At 41.7% G+C, this 14,475-nt stretch overlaps 1 protein-coding gene across 1 annotated transcript in view; it reads left to right on the top strand.

The window, feature by feature from the left end:
* Nucleotides 1-975: 975 nt before the first annotated feature.
* Nucleotides 976-14,475, top strand: part of MOB2 (MOB kinase activator 2) — a 123,263-nt gene continuing 109,763 nt past the window's right edge. Inside the window, exon 1 of the mRNA XM_065636046.1 lies at nucleotides 976-1,199. Within this exon, the coding sequence (XP_065492118.1) occupies nucleotides 1,183-1,199 (17 nt within the window). The 5' untranslated portion in view covers nucleotides 976-1,182. The remainder of the gene's footprint in view (nucleotides 1,200-14,475) is intronic.

Genomic DNA, 14,475 nt, shown 5'->3' with positions numbered 1-14,475 from the left:
TGTTCCAGGGCTCCACCACCCTCTGGGTGAAGAACTTTTTCCTAATGTCCAACCTAAACCTCCCCTGGCACATCTTCCTGCCATTCCCTTGGGTCCTGTCATTGGTCGTCAGAGAGAAGAGATCGGGACCTGCCCCTCTTTCTCCTCTTGTGAGGAAGCTGTAGACCACGATGAGGTCAGCTGTCAGTCTCCTCTTCTCCAGGCTGAACAAACCAAGTGACTTTAGCTGCTCCTCAATACAGCTTCCCCTCCAAACCCTTCACTAACTTTGTAGCTCTCTTCTGGACACTCCCCAGTAGCTTTATATCCTTTTTTTCCTGTGTTGCCCAGAACTGCACACAGTGCCCCAGGTGAGGCTGCACCAGTGCAGAGCAGAGCGGGACAATCACCTCCCTCACCTGACTGGCAATGCTGTGCTTGATGCACCCCAGGACACGGTTGCCCTCTTGGCTGCCAGGGCACACTGTTGGCTCATGTTCAACTTGATGTCGACCAGAACCCCCAGATCCCTCTCTGCAGAGCTGCTTTCCAGCATCTCGTCCCCTGGTCTGTATGCACAGTCAGGGTTGCCTTGTCCCAGGTGCAAAATCCAGCACTTGCCCTTGTTGAACTTGATGTGGTTGGTGATTGCCCAGTTCTCCAATTTGTCCAGATCCCTCTGCAGGGCCTCTCTGCCCTCCAGAGTGTCAACAGCTCCTCCCAATGCCCCCGGAGGGGCACGAGTGACGCTAGAGGGCCCCGGCTCGGGGACCAACAGTCCCCTGCCAAGACGCAGCCCCTGGAGGGGCTCTGCCCCCCTCAGCCCCTGAGGAACCCGGGCGCGCCGGGGCCCCGCCGGCGCCGCGACCGTTAATGGCCGCGCCCGAACTACATTTCCCAGCGTGCTCCGGGCGGCGGCTGGGGAAGGCGGGGGGCCGCTTCCGGGTTGGCGGCTGGCGGCCGCCAGCGCTGTGTGTTTACTTCCGGCCGCCCCAGTGCGCGAGTGTCAGGCTGAGGAGGGGACCCGGCGCAGCCTGGCGGCCGCCCCGCCCGCACCGCCCAGCCGGAGCCGGGCAGCGGGGGAGGGAGCCCGCGGGGGAGGGAGGAGCCCGGCCCCCGCAGCGGCGGCAGCGGCCCCCATGAGCGGGCGGTGAGCGAGGAGTCGGCGGCCGCGGGAGCTTCCCGGCGCGGCGGGACCCAGCCATGGACTGGCTCATGGGGTGAGTGGGGCCCCTCCTGCCCCGCGGGCCGGCGCCGCCGCAGCGGCTCCCGCCTCGGCAGCTCCCGGCGCCCGGGCGGTCCGGAGCCGGTGGGGCAGCCGTTGGGGGCGCGAGGGCGAACCGTTGGGCGCGTGAGGGGCGCCCGCCGAGCGGGGAGGCGCCGGCCGCCCTGCCGGGTGCCCCGCGGGCGGCGCGAATGACTGGCGGGCTGTTCGCAGCGGAGGTGACAAGCGGTGCGTTCGCGTCCTGCGGTGACAGCGAGAGGAAGCGCCAGCGCAGGCGGCTGGACCGCAGGGGCGAGCCGCTCTGGGTGCAGCCGGCTGCGCTGCACGGGAGCCCTTGCCTTGTCCCAAGCGGATACTCTCTGAAAAAGTAACTTTTCGTTTCCTTTTGAAGGTATAGGAAGGCCAGGCGTTGCAGGTCTCCGTGTTTTTCCCACCAATACAGTGTGGGACTAATACCTCTGCAACAGAACGTCACTTTAAACCGAAAGACTTGCCAAGATCTAAATGGCTTTCTGTGCAGAGGAAGAAGAGACCTTGGCAGACATTAAAGCCAAATCAGAGCCGCGCCAGGGGGCTTAGATAGCCTGGGATTCATAGTGCTAATTACATACAGACATAAGGTAGAAAGCGCTTTGTTGGTGGTTTTAGGTCTGAGAACCTCGGTGTAGGAGAGGGAGATGGAGTTGATAGGAGTGACCTGATATGCTACCAGTATTCCAAGCAAGATAAACTCAGTTACTTCTTGCATGAATTGTGATGGCGACCTGCACTCAGGTGAACTGTGAATTATGTTTCAAAATCTCATGAGCAGTGGGTTTACGCTTCAGCAAAACCATTATTGCAGGGATAACTCGCTGCCTTTAGTTTTTTTCTTTACAGTAGTTTTATCCAGTTCCTGAATGAGATCTTTACCATCTAGGTTGTCTCCTTTTCTAATGTGATGTGCTTACAATACAAAATAAACTATTTTGTCACAGTTGCTAGATGTGGTGTATTAGAATGGTCACTTGTGTGTGTGTTGCCTTTTGTCTGCAGTTGATCTGTTTGGTAGTGAAAGTACAGCACTTGTTACTTATTTTCAAACCAGACGTGGTTGACTCTTGAGCCAATTGTCAATACCAGTTATATTTTACTGTAGGTTTTACCCCTCAGTCTGATGGAGTGAATGCTGAATATCTGTGGGGTAGGTACCGATGGCTGGATTTTCCTCCAGCAGGCTGAGCAGTGGAAATGCAGTATTTGTAGCATGCGAAGGGATCTGTATGCCATGTACTGCAACACTTGTGTCTTGTAAGTCAGGGGGCTGCAGTCTATTTTTACATGGCCTTAAGGAAAATATCAACATAAATGACAAGCTTGTTTTGATTTGTTTCATAATAACCACAAAGCATAGGTGGTCTGTTATATTTACGAAAGTAAAAGCTGAAGTGTCAAAGTGCTACTCTAATTACAGACACGTTGAACTTATGCAAGACATTTGGATGACTCAAAATGCCTCATTGAAGCAGTTGTACTTATTTTGTGTGAATTACGTTATAAGGCAGAAAAGAATCAAGGTTTAGTTTAGCCAAACTCTCAATATGTTAAAATGCCAGTTTTGTTATGAAAAATATTTTGGGTTTTTTTAAGTTGCTATGAAAAAGTTGGCATTTGTTCTGTATTTTTTACCCGGGGTGGGTGGATCTGTCCATGTGTGGAAAAAGACTTGCCTGTTTTCCCCATTGTAATGGGAAAGGATCCTGAGTCATTTGTGCATTACTCGCTTGTTCTTAGCTATTTCCTGATATGTTTCTTGCCTGACCAAACCCAGTGTTGTCCCAGTGATGCTCTTAATGTTTTCGCCTTTAAAACTTTGTGAGTTCTATTTGTGTGAGGGTTTTGGGTTTTGGTTTTTGTTTTGTTTTGTTTTTGGCAGGGCCTGGGGCAGGGGAGGTGTCATGGCAAGAAGGGACAGCATTGATATTTTAAAGGAGGAAGGGGTAGAAGGCCTGAGGGACTGTTTCTTATTCTGTCCAACTTATGGCCGCTGTTAGCAACTATGTGCATAAATGAAAACATCCTTCTTGCTGCCTGTTGAAAAAGAATCTGAGCACATTTGTCTGCCAGGGCAGAAGTTTGGGTAGTGTCACTCGCTCAGCCTTCTTTTGGTGAAAACCTCATCTGTTTGGGTCTCTTCTGTGAGAGGGAAAGGGCTGCAGAAAAACCTGTAGAAGTAGTAGGAAAACAGGTCACTCCCAGTAATGCACCAGTTTGTGTCGATGTCTTGTTGTACCTCTGGAGAGCAAATTGTTTTGGTCTGCTTGGTGTTGTCACTCCCGAATGAGTTTCACCACTAATAAGAATACTGTGTACTTTCTTATTCCTAACTGCTTGGGTAACATGCTGGTTTGCAGTTACAGTTTTCCATGCGCTTGCTCACAAGAGCCCATCTTGTATGGCTCATGTTAACGGTTGTGCTTTCTTGATGTTTTGGTATTAGAAACACCCTCTGTGTTTTAATTTGGTATTCCTGAGAAATTAACCTTCAAGTGCAAGTGTGTTAAATCAGGCAACAGTAACAGTTGCTTCTGTTCTAGATCTCTACCCTTCAAGCTCTTGTTGCATTTATCCAAGAGACGATTTAGAGCGAGATCTGCTTTATTCCTTGCTGGTCCTCCCCTTCACTTGTGGTCTCTTGGAAAGTGGGGGAAGGGTAAGTTCTAATCATACCACAAAGGGCAGCAGCCCAGGTGCCTCTGATCGCCTCAGAGTGCTTAATATACAAAAAACAGAAGCTGAAGCTTATAAACAATAGCAAATTTGTTACGGATTAACAAACAGCTACAGGCTTACATGGTCACACAGCAAAACTTCTGTGGGTGCTGCCTTCTGCTCAGTCAAATGCTTCAAAATCCAGTCAAGTCCTAGGGAAGAAAGCTGAAAAAAATGAGCTGCTGGCATGTTACAGTGCTCAGTTTACATCAAAATAAACACAAAGTCTTCTCTGTGGCTGCTATCTTTTACCTTTCTACTGAATGTAGCCTTGATACTGATATTGATGTAAGACTAGGGTTTCTTCAGTGCATTCTCTCCATTAAAAAAAAAGACAATTTTGATCATTTTTGTTGTACATAGGACATATTTTCAGTGCAATTTTGACTAGAAATCAGTGCTGGTTAATTGCTTTGCTCATGAAGATCTGACAGAGATCTACATTACCTTCTTTGGAAGAGATTCCGAACTTTTGTGTTACAAATAGATTGATCTGCTCTTGAAGTTCAAAGTAGCAACAAAGACAGGCATTCTTCCTTCAGTCGTGAAACTTGCTTTTTAATTTGTGTTAAAATTCATAATTAAAAAGGAGTAAAACATATTAATAGTACTGGTGAACCTGACATGGTGTCAGTTATTTTTAGTCTTCAGCTGTGATGCCTATGTTGTAACACATTTTTTCCTAATAGAGGAGGATTGTGTACTGTAGCCTTTTTTGTGAACTGTTATGTAAAAGGAGGAAAGGGAAACAAACCCAACAATTACCTGTTAAACACAAACCAAACACAAAACATTATTTGGGGCTACATCTCTACTATTAACTTTGTAGCTTAGCAGGTTAATGGGTATGCAGATTGAAAATTGCAACAGTTTAACATAGTTGTGATGGCAAAACACCTCTGTAGATGCATCTTAAGCTGGGAAAGAACTATGCCTGCAGACAGCAATGGGCTGGAGATCTTTGTATAGGCTACTTGAAAAGCCTTCAGCATGTAGACCAGCCCTATAAAAAGGGACTCTTAGTGAAGGAAATGGGCAGGAGGGGAAAGCTCTTTCATTTTTTTCCCTTGCAAGAAAGCTGCTGTTTCCATAAACTAATGGCATTCACTCTCAACTCTTACTCAAATACCACTGAGCGCAAGAAAAAGTCTGCATTCTCAAGAAGTGAAATGCTACCTCTAAACTCTCAATGAAGATTATTTTCTGTTGAATGTGTATCAGTATTTTCTCTGCATCAGAGGACTGTGTTATTCCAGGATCACTGTGAGCATCTCTTGTACTTGTGAGCTGCAGTGTCCAGTCCTTTCACAGGCACTTCTGGTACCAGTAAAATATCAGTGCCCTCATCCATGTGGCTTGGTTTCACTGTGCTGCTAAGGACTCTTTTTCCAAGCGAAGACTGCAGCATGTGGCAGCTTGTTAAAAATAAAATGTTAGATACAAAACTTTTGTTGTGTAATGAAACTTTTTTCTTCTGGACAGCAGTGTCTAGCTCTTGTGGGTGGGGTTTATGACAATAAGAAATAAGTTGTGGGAGCATGCTGAGTTTACACAAGTGTATTCACTCTGCCTTTCTGTGCCTTATGGTGATTTGACAAAGATTCACAGCTCCTTCTCCCAGACTTAATTAGAGTGTAAGTGGAGTAAAGAGAAGGGGCAGCATGCAGTAGGGATTTCTCCTGTCTTACTTTTTAAGTTGTAGGTATTGCTATCCACACAGTTGTACCATCTACTGCTCAATTATCTGTTCTTTCATATGTTGCCCTGGTGACTTGGAAAGACAGGCCTAAAAGTGATTGAAGGCTATCCTTTTTTTCATATCACATATCTTCAGCTTTGAGGACAGTTAGAAAAGCAATGGCCTAGAAAGATCAGGACAATACAGATGGCAGAAGAAAGAAGCAAACTCCTGATCAGAATATTTGTGCCTGGAGACAGCACAGACAGGTTTGGTCTACTCAGGTGCTCTGTGATCTGCAATATAGAGCAAGGGGCTACAGCTGTAAACTGAAGAATGTCTTATCCAATGTAATAGCCTTCACACTTGCAAGTTTTACTTTGTAATGTCAATCCATTATAAACACCACATATGTACACTGCCTTGCATTAGTCTTCATCTGACTAGGATAGGTAGTTGGAAAGTATGTTGTTAAGAAAGTTGGAAAGTATGTTAGAACATCACAATAAATGCAAATTCAATCTTTTTGAGTATATGCTATAATGATGATTTTTAACAAACAGTGCAAGAGGACTTCTTCGGATCTGCACACTGCTAGATTTGTCTAGTATAGAAGGCCTGTGTGTCATGCATTTATTTTATTTAGCTATAACTGTCAGGGGCTTAAAGCTAGCAGTTTTTCCACTCCTTTTGGATATAGGATTTTGCCACATTATCCCAGCAGTGGTTTTGAAGGCTAGAAGTAACACATACTGCTATTTCGTTGTCTTCCATTGTGCTTTTATGGAAGTGTCTTTAAGAATTTTCCTCATACGACCTTAAGACACTGTCTAGTTCAAGATACACTGTGGTGAAATATGAGTAATATTGTTATGCAGAGAAGTCCTAGCCTTGAGCTAGAACAGCTAAGGACTAGATCTAAAAAATGCACACTAGTGTTCTAGTTCTGAGTCAGTTAAAATCCTATGTGCTAATTTTTCAGCTGTTAGACTAAATCTTTGTTGGTTTTGAATGGAATGCGTTATCATAGAATATCTCAAGTTGGAAGGGGAACCGTAAGGATCATCAAGTCCACTAATTGTAAAGAATGCATTTTGTAGTGAGAATAGTGAGAAATCATGCAGCATACTTAGCTGTCAGCTTGGCTGGTGCATTATACAGTTGACCCTAGAAGAGTACTGCTGTCTTTGCCTAGCAGACCTTTGCATAAAAAGGTAGCTAATGATTTTAATTCTAGGTACTGTTTGAAACTTCCTATTTCTATAAAAAGGAAGAAAGGAAGAACACTGGAAGTTCTTCAGCTGCTGTAACCATAAGGAATGCTTTCCCCTTTCTTCCCTTAGTCACTTTCAGTGAAGAGTCTCCTGCCTTTATAAGGCAGTCTTCCTGCCAGAAACTCTGCTGCAACATCTCGCCTTTCACAGCTTGCACGATGTGTCTATTAGTTCTGTTTTTTAACTGACCTCGCAACAGGTGTTTCCCTTACATTACATTCCCTGCAAATTCTTGGCTTCACAGGCCATTTTTCCTGCTTTGAGGGAGCTGAAAATAACTCAGAACCGGTAAATTGGACATGGCCAGTCCCATTGTGCAGAGAAATATTCACATGTTCCTTATTTACTTCTATTTATAGGTGTAACATTACTTATGGGGTCCCAGGTTGTTCTCCCTGGAAAAATCTAGGTCTGTCTGTGAGCTACTTGCACTCAGTTCACTGCTTATTTATGAGACTTCAATATTATTTCCTATGCTTATTAGACATGAGCAGTACCTTTGCTAAACCAGAAGTTAGCTGTGAAAACAACTATTACTAGTATGACAGTATAAATAACTAGTCCACAGATAAAAGAGCTCTCCATTAACTACTAACTTGTAATATTCATTTGTATAGTAGCGGAAGGGTGATGTTAGTTTGAAACATGGGTTTCCAGGGCTATCATAGTTGTAGAAAAGGATTCAGGACTGGACAAGAGCAATTTATACATGTCAATCCGTTGTGTCTCTCTGGTTCTGAAAGTGCTTGGTTATATTGCTGAGATTGTTATGGTTTTTTTTTGCTGTAATGCAAACCAAAAAATAAGTGCAGAGCCTTGCTCCTTGAAGTGTCCTGGTATAGTTAATTATTGATTTCTTGGAGAAAACGCCAAAGAAGTCCTGCATGTTGAAACCTGTGTTACTTTAGCAAACCACAGAATTTGTATCAGTTAGGCAGTTACTTTCCTTTGGTCAGTATGATGCATGTGAATACTGGTTTGTTCTTACCAGAAAGTTCTTTTTCCAGCAAGGATTCTATTGATGGACAAGAAGACCAGATCAATCTCAATGTCCCTAAAGTAAAATGAACTATCACTTTCCTCGGAAAAAGAGTTGAGCATTCTAAAAAGGTAGCAATACCCTTCGTTATGTTTTGCTGCATGTTACCCTCCCCTCCTTTGTGCCAGTATCAGTATTCAGGAAGGCTGATAGGTTAAGATGCTCATCTGACTGAAAACCAATCTCCTTTTTTTTTTTTTTTCCTGTTTTCCTCTCCTAAGGTTAGTTTTCAGCTAAATGAGTTCCTGCAGCCTGTTTGTGTAGCTACGTGAATAATGTTGATAACACTATGGAGCTGGCGAGAACATAAAGCTTGGGGAATACTCTTTTTGGTGGCAGCAAGGACTTAAATCAATCAAATGTAGTTGTGTAGTAATGTGATTATGAGTGCTAATTACTCTGCAAATAATTAGTGATTTTCTGATGATGTATTCTTTGTCTTGAACTGTTTGGAAGAACTGTGGAATATCTGAAAATAGGAGATGCTATTACTAGGTTGGTAATGGAGCAGGTAATGGCCTCAGAGTACTGTTGGAGTTGCTGTCCTACTGTGTTACATTCAGTTAATGGCTAAACTATAAATATACTTGTAATGAGATGGATATTTATGACTAACACAGAATTTGTAATTTGCTCTGAATCAGGTTTCATCTACCTGAGAAAACTGCTGGCTCTGTCATGGTGTAGATGTGAAGGTAGGTGGTATTTTGGATGCCTAGCTGAATCTGACAGCCTGATTCAAGAGAGTTTTCGTGAAGCTTGGTTCACGCCTGATGGCCTGCATAGCTTTGCCATATTTCACTGGCAGTTTCCATCTGTTACATCAACTGGATGTGGGCCCAGATCAAGCATACTTGAAAGAGTAAAATTAATAGGAGACTGCAATTTTTAGATAGCTGTGTATACAAGTTTGAACTTGATGTTGTCAGATCTGCATATTCTGCAATCATTGCTGACCTATTAAACAACTTTAATGTGTGTCTCTGCTAGTGGAATGCTATTGAAGTAATCTTGTGCATCATTTTTAACCCATGTTTAGCCTTCTACGATCAGGGATAAGGCTGTGAAACTTACTTGCTAGATTCAGTTTCTAAATAGCCTCCTTAGCAATTTTCCCACCCATCTTATTATACAATAATAATAAAAAAAAAATTAGACTGTGTCCTTCACTGTATTAAGCTTTATAATAATAAGTGTGATTTTTAAAAAAAATGCGATCATGTTGTTTATAATATTACTGGAGACTATTATATCAGTGAGACTACTGAAGGAAGAACTATTGCTTCGTGACTTTGTTCCAGCACATCAAATAGTTGCACTCTTGGACCTTCCCTGCTCCTGAGACAGTGTGCAATAATTTTAAATAGCTTAATTTTGGAGTTAGAATGATGAATATTAACTGTAAATGGCTGAACAGCAGTACTATCATTTTAGCATTTGGAGGGGAAAAAATGGCAGTTTTGTCTGAAGTTAGTTTCCGTTTGTTCTACCAGCCAAGAGAAACTGGTCAGGGTGCAAGCTCTTCACACAATCCACAAAGCTTTGTTTCTGACTGTGGAAAAAGAGAATTGAACACACATTACAACTAAAAACAACCAAGCAAATAATAAAACAAACCCCAGAATTTAGATACCATTTTCAAGGCCCTGAAGAATGCCAGAAATTAAACCGGAATCAAGACAGGAATGACTGTCATAGATCAAATTCCTTCTTGCTGTGAACATCCTGAGAGTAAATCCATTAAGTTAGAATGCAAGCATGCAGAAAACTGTATTTTTAGCAAGCATCTTATGGGCTTTGGTGGTTAGGGCAAAGTCAAAATGATCCAGGTCCTGTAACTCGATCTATTTAGAATATATCTGCATGCCTCTTTTTTTTTTTTTTTTTTTTTTTAATTCATTCTTCACTGTTCATCTTAGAAAATGGTTCAGTGAATATTTTTATCATCAGTGTTCAGTGACTGGATCACTGCTGTCCCTTCTCTACATGAAAGTGTGTAAATAGTTGGGACTTTTACCTGAGAAGCTTCCTAGTATTTATACATGAAGCACAGAATTGTGTGAAACAGATTGCATAGAGGTGACCTTGAGACTGATTTTTTTTTTTTTTAACTGCTTCATTTTACAAACTTCATGTTTTTCAGTCTAGAATTTCTTAATTAGAAAACTTCTGTCTTTTGCATGGTTCTTCGTAAAACAGCAGGGAGTTGTTCAGGAAATGCTTTGTTCCATACAGTGTATTTTAACAGGTTATGCAAAACTGGATAGAGATGTTTTTTTACAATGAGGCATTTTGTGTCTACGTTGCAGGTGGGCTCAGGTTACAGAGTTAATTCTGTGGTTTCAAGTTTGTGTCAGGTGTGATATATGATAAATAACTTTTCAGTCAGTTTTCTCTCTGATAATATCCAGGTGTTGCTGGAACTCCAGTCTGTAAATTTCATGATTGTTATGACTAATAAAGCATTGGGGTGTGACTTCTTTCCATCAGATATAAAAGGGACTGAGTTTGTAGTGATGGCCAGTAACTTGTATCAGGCCAACAGATGTACTTGGGGAAGAAAGAAGCAGTTTCTGGGCATACTTGTATCTCTTGTTTATGTTAATAGAGTGTCTTGAACAAAACCATGTTAGTTGCTACAGTTCCATGTCAGCTGGGTAAATCTCACCTGCTGATTTAGCAGGGGGCTGGTAACTTTTTAAGGAGCTGACCAGCCTACATTCAAAAAGCCACAGGTGGCCACTGGTCTTGCTATTTAAGGTTATCTGAATCTCTTCTAGGATAGGAAATAGATTAGAAATGGGAGTATTTGCTGGTTCTGGTCTAGGTTATCCAGATCCTCAGATATACCTAATCCCCTCCAATGTCATATTTTTTGTTCCACGAGCCAGCCTTTTCTTGGTTTCACTTGCAGTTTCTGGTTGAGGTGCATGTGCTAACTTGCACTTCTGATGTATTTACAGGTCTTGTCTGTGTCTCCTTTTTGTTGTAGCCAGATAGTGCCATTTTTTTAATTAGCTGATTTTTGAGTTTTGGAAGAAGTCTGACTGATAAAAGATGAGCAGAAGAAATAGCGAAGAGGATACTTCAGCCTAATAACTGTAGCTGTCTCTTTGTTCAATTCAAGTTGTGAAGGAGAGGGTCTGTTGGGTGCCCCTCTGCTCCTTGCTTTTTTTGGGCATTAAGGGGCACTATTTCTTCTGCACAGTATTCCTGAATGGGTGTCTAACAGTAGCTGTTCTTATTGTGTCCCTTCCTCACTTGATTATTATGGTGCTGTTGGTTATGAGCAATTTTTGAAGACTAACCTGAAATTTCATCTTTTGTTGGATGTATTTATTAATGTTTCTTATTAGGCATGTGATAGGCTTTTACCGTGTGGTCTGGCATAGCACAAGTTTTAGCTTTGAGTTATGTGTCCTATTCAAAATGCTGAATTTGGTGATTTGCATTCTTATAACCCCAGACTGTCTGTAATGAGGTTGTCTCTCTTGCCCCACCCGGCTGAATTGCTGAATACGAAGGTACTGGTCCAAGTCACTGGGGCTTGTTGAGGCTTGAGCTGGTGGAATACAGTGCTATGAAAACTCATCTATAAAAGAGGAGATTCTGTGTTGATGCTTGTAGTGCACAGGTAGGTATTTAGCTGCAAGTTTACAGGCAACTGCAAGTTTACAGTTGGTTTTCTTTTGAAAGGGTGGCTTTCCTGTTTTCATATAGTACTATAAGGTGATGCATTTTGCTTTGTTGTGTTTTGTTTGTTTGTGTGGGGTGTTGCGTTTTTTTGTTGTTGTTGTTTTTTGGAGGTTTTTTAGTGTTTATAAATGTTTTCCAGGCTGTTTTCAGGCAGGATGTGCCCAGTCATCCACTAAACTGGAGACAGCTCTTGCTCTATGTGTTATAACTTTACAGGTGGGAAAAATACTATTTACACGTTCAGACTTGCATTTTCTCATTATTGTTAATAGAATCAATGCTTTTGTTTAAATTTGGTTCATCTTTGTTTTAGGTAGAATGAAAACATACTAGGTTGACTGGTTTGGAATAGCTGAAATTAGTCATTTTGTTAATGGAGAAATATTTTCTACAGTTCATGAAACACATGCAGTATAATTATCCACTACATTGCAGGACAAAATCACTTACTAGTTGTTTTTGTTTGGTTGAGTTTTTTGGTGTTTTGGTGTTTGTAGTCCTTTTTCTAAATAAATAAAATTAGAAATATTCTTGCTTAGTAGATTTATTAAATACCCATGTTTAAACATTTTCTGAATGGGCTGTCTTTATTTTCTAGTTGGCAAAAATGTATTGAGAAGGAAGTAACTTTTTAATAAAGACAGATTCATTTCAACACATTGGTTCTACTTGTACAGGGCGTGTCAGCTATCTGCAGTATTTCTGAGCCAAGCCAAAAATGTAAAAAAAAAAAAAAAGTGTGTTAAATATTTCTGTGGGCATCACGAATTAAGCTTACATGAAGGTTGCTTACCTTCTGAATGACAACTTCCATGAAAGTTTTAATGTGTTTTTTAACAGATAAAATTCAAATCCGCTCTTTTAACTTGATTTGACTTCCTGTGTAGTAAAGCACTCTTGCAATGACAAACAGTAAAAAAAAAAAAAAATATATATTTTTTTAAACAAACCTAAGAGTGCATGAGACAGATCACCAGGCTGGTGGCCCCCAGTGTTAAGGACAGCCATTTCTGTTAGAATAAGCAGATAGAATTTGAGCAAAGAGAAAGCAAATATAGAAAGAAAGAAAGAATGTGCTTATACATAGAATAAAACTTTGCTAGCACATACATCATAACTTTGCATCTGGGAATAATAAAGGAATAATAATTGTTTTCCATTATTACCAAGATCTTGATATTTTTATAAAATGCTGCACACAATAGTATCTTATGTAGAATCACTGTTTGTAATTGAACTCTAGTTGTCAAAACAAGTGCATGAAGAACTTGGATCTGGGGAATTCCAGCATGTGCCTGACCTAAAGGAGTAATTTATCATCCAGATAAATGTCTGTGGCCTGATTAGTCACAAGTGAACGTTTTGCAAATAGACGCCTGCAACATGCTACCATGGACCACAGTATGCTGTCTCTGTTGCTGTCCCTTATCACTTTTCAGTTGCCTGTGGCTGCAAATGTTATTGTATGTCCTTTAATCGCTAGGCCAATAGTTCTTGTCCCATGGTTTGTGTATAATATTTGCTTCTATTTGCGGACTCAGCACACTTATATTATAAGGTGTGGATGTGGTTTGTTTGGGTCTGTGACTTCACAAAGGTTCTGGTCCTAGCTATGCCGAAAATCAGTGTATGCAATTTGATGGCATCACAAGTCAGGCCAAAACTACTGATCAGTCTTGAGGGCTAAGATGGAGAAACACTGGTATCTTCTTAATGATGCGAGATTTGAACTTGAGGGCACCTAACTACCAGATCAGTGCGCCCTTTGTAGACTACACAGCACCTGAGTGGGAAAGAACATTTTGCTTTCTGGAGGGCTTGATTTGATAGTGCATTGGAAAATGAAATATGATTGGGCTGAACTGTGCAACTTTGTGAAAAATTGTGTCCTCTGCCGTTTCCTTTGAAACCAGAGTTTGGTAACTGCTCCATGTTTGCTGCTTTATTATGTCGATCAAGTACTCTAGAAGTCAAACTAGACATCTATTGAATGACCTATGAAAAAGCACATGAGGCTTGGAGGAGGTCAAAGGCTGTTGTAACGGGGGAGCCAGACTGTGTGTGCAAACCAAATCTACTCTGAGCTTTTTGTTCCTAGCAAAGTGAGATGTTAAGATGTACTTTTCCCTATTTCTCTTAATTCTGTGATCTGCTATTCTGAATCTTGTACTTTTGAAAATGGCACACCAAGTTTTACTAGATAGATGGAAGGAGTTAATTTTACCTATTTGGTATTGCTGACCAAACAATGAAGTAGATCTGGTCTGTATTAGCTAAAATAGGAGGGATAGTGCATCCTAGCTATGGTATGTTTTGGATGGAAAAGATCACATCATTATGAAGGGATGTTGCCAAGATGAAGTTTCTCAAAGAGTCTAACTGAAATTGACTGTCCCCTCATCCTTTTGCTAGTATATGCCCAAGTATAGGGACTTTTTACATACCAAAAAAAAGGGAGGAGCGGAGTAGGACCAAACAGCTGTGGGAATAACTAATTCAAATTGTATTCACGTTCCCGCTGAAAGTAATATGTGGCTGCTTACAGGAACCTGAGATCCATGGAGACCTGGCTATGTGGGTGGAGTGCACAGGACGTGAAGTAAAAACATTGTGAGGTAAACCTGTCTAAAAAGGAGTCCAATCTCCAAAGAAGACAGTGGTTATCATATAGCCATGGGCTACTCATTAACGTGGGATTGCTAAACCAAATATTATTCTAGAGTGACAGCCAGCTACTAATGTGAAGCTGTTACTTTTAAATCTCCTTTTGGATTTGCTTCTTTGTGCCAATTTTTTGGAGTTTAGTAGTAAAATGGCAATGTGAGTATCACAG

Source organism: Caloenas nicobarica, chromosome 5 (genome assembly GCF_036013445.1).
Source record: "Caloenas nicobarica isolate bCalNic1 chromosome 5, bCalNic1.hap1, whole genome shotgun sequence".
Classification (NCBI taxonomy): domain Eukaryota; kingdom Metazoa; phylum Chordata; class Aves; order Columbiformes; family Columbidae; genus Caloenas; species Caloenas nicobarica.
This window is presented reverse-complemented; position numbering and strand designations above follow the sequence as displayed.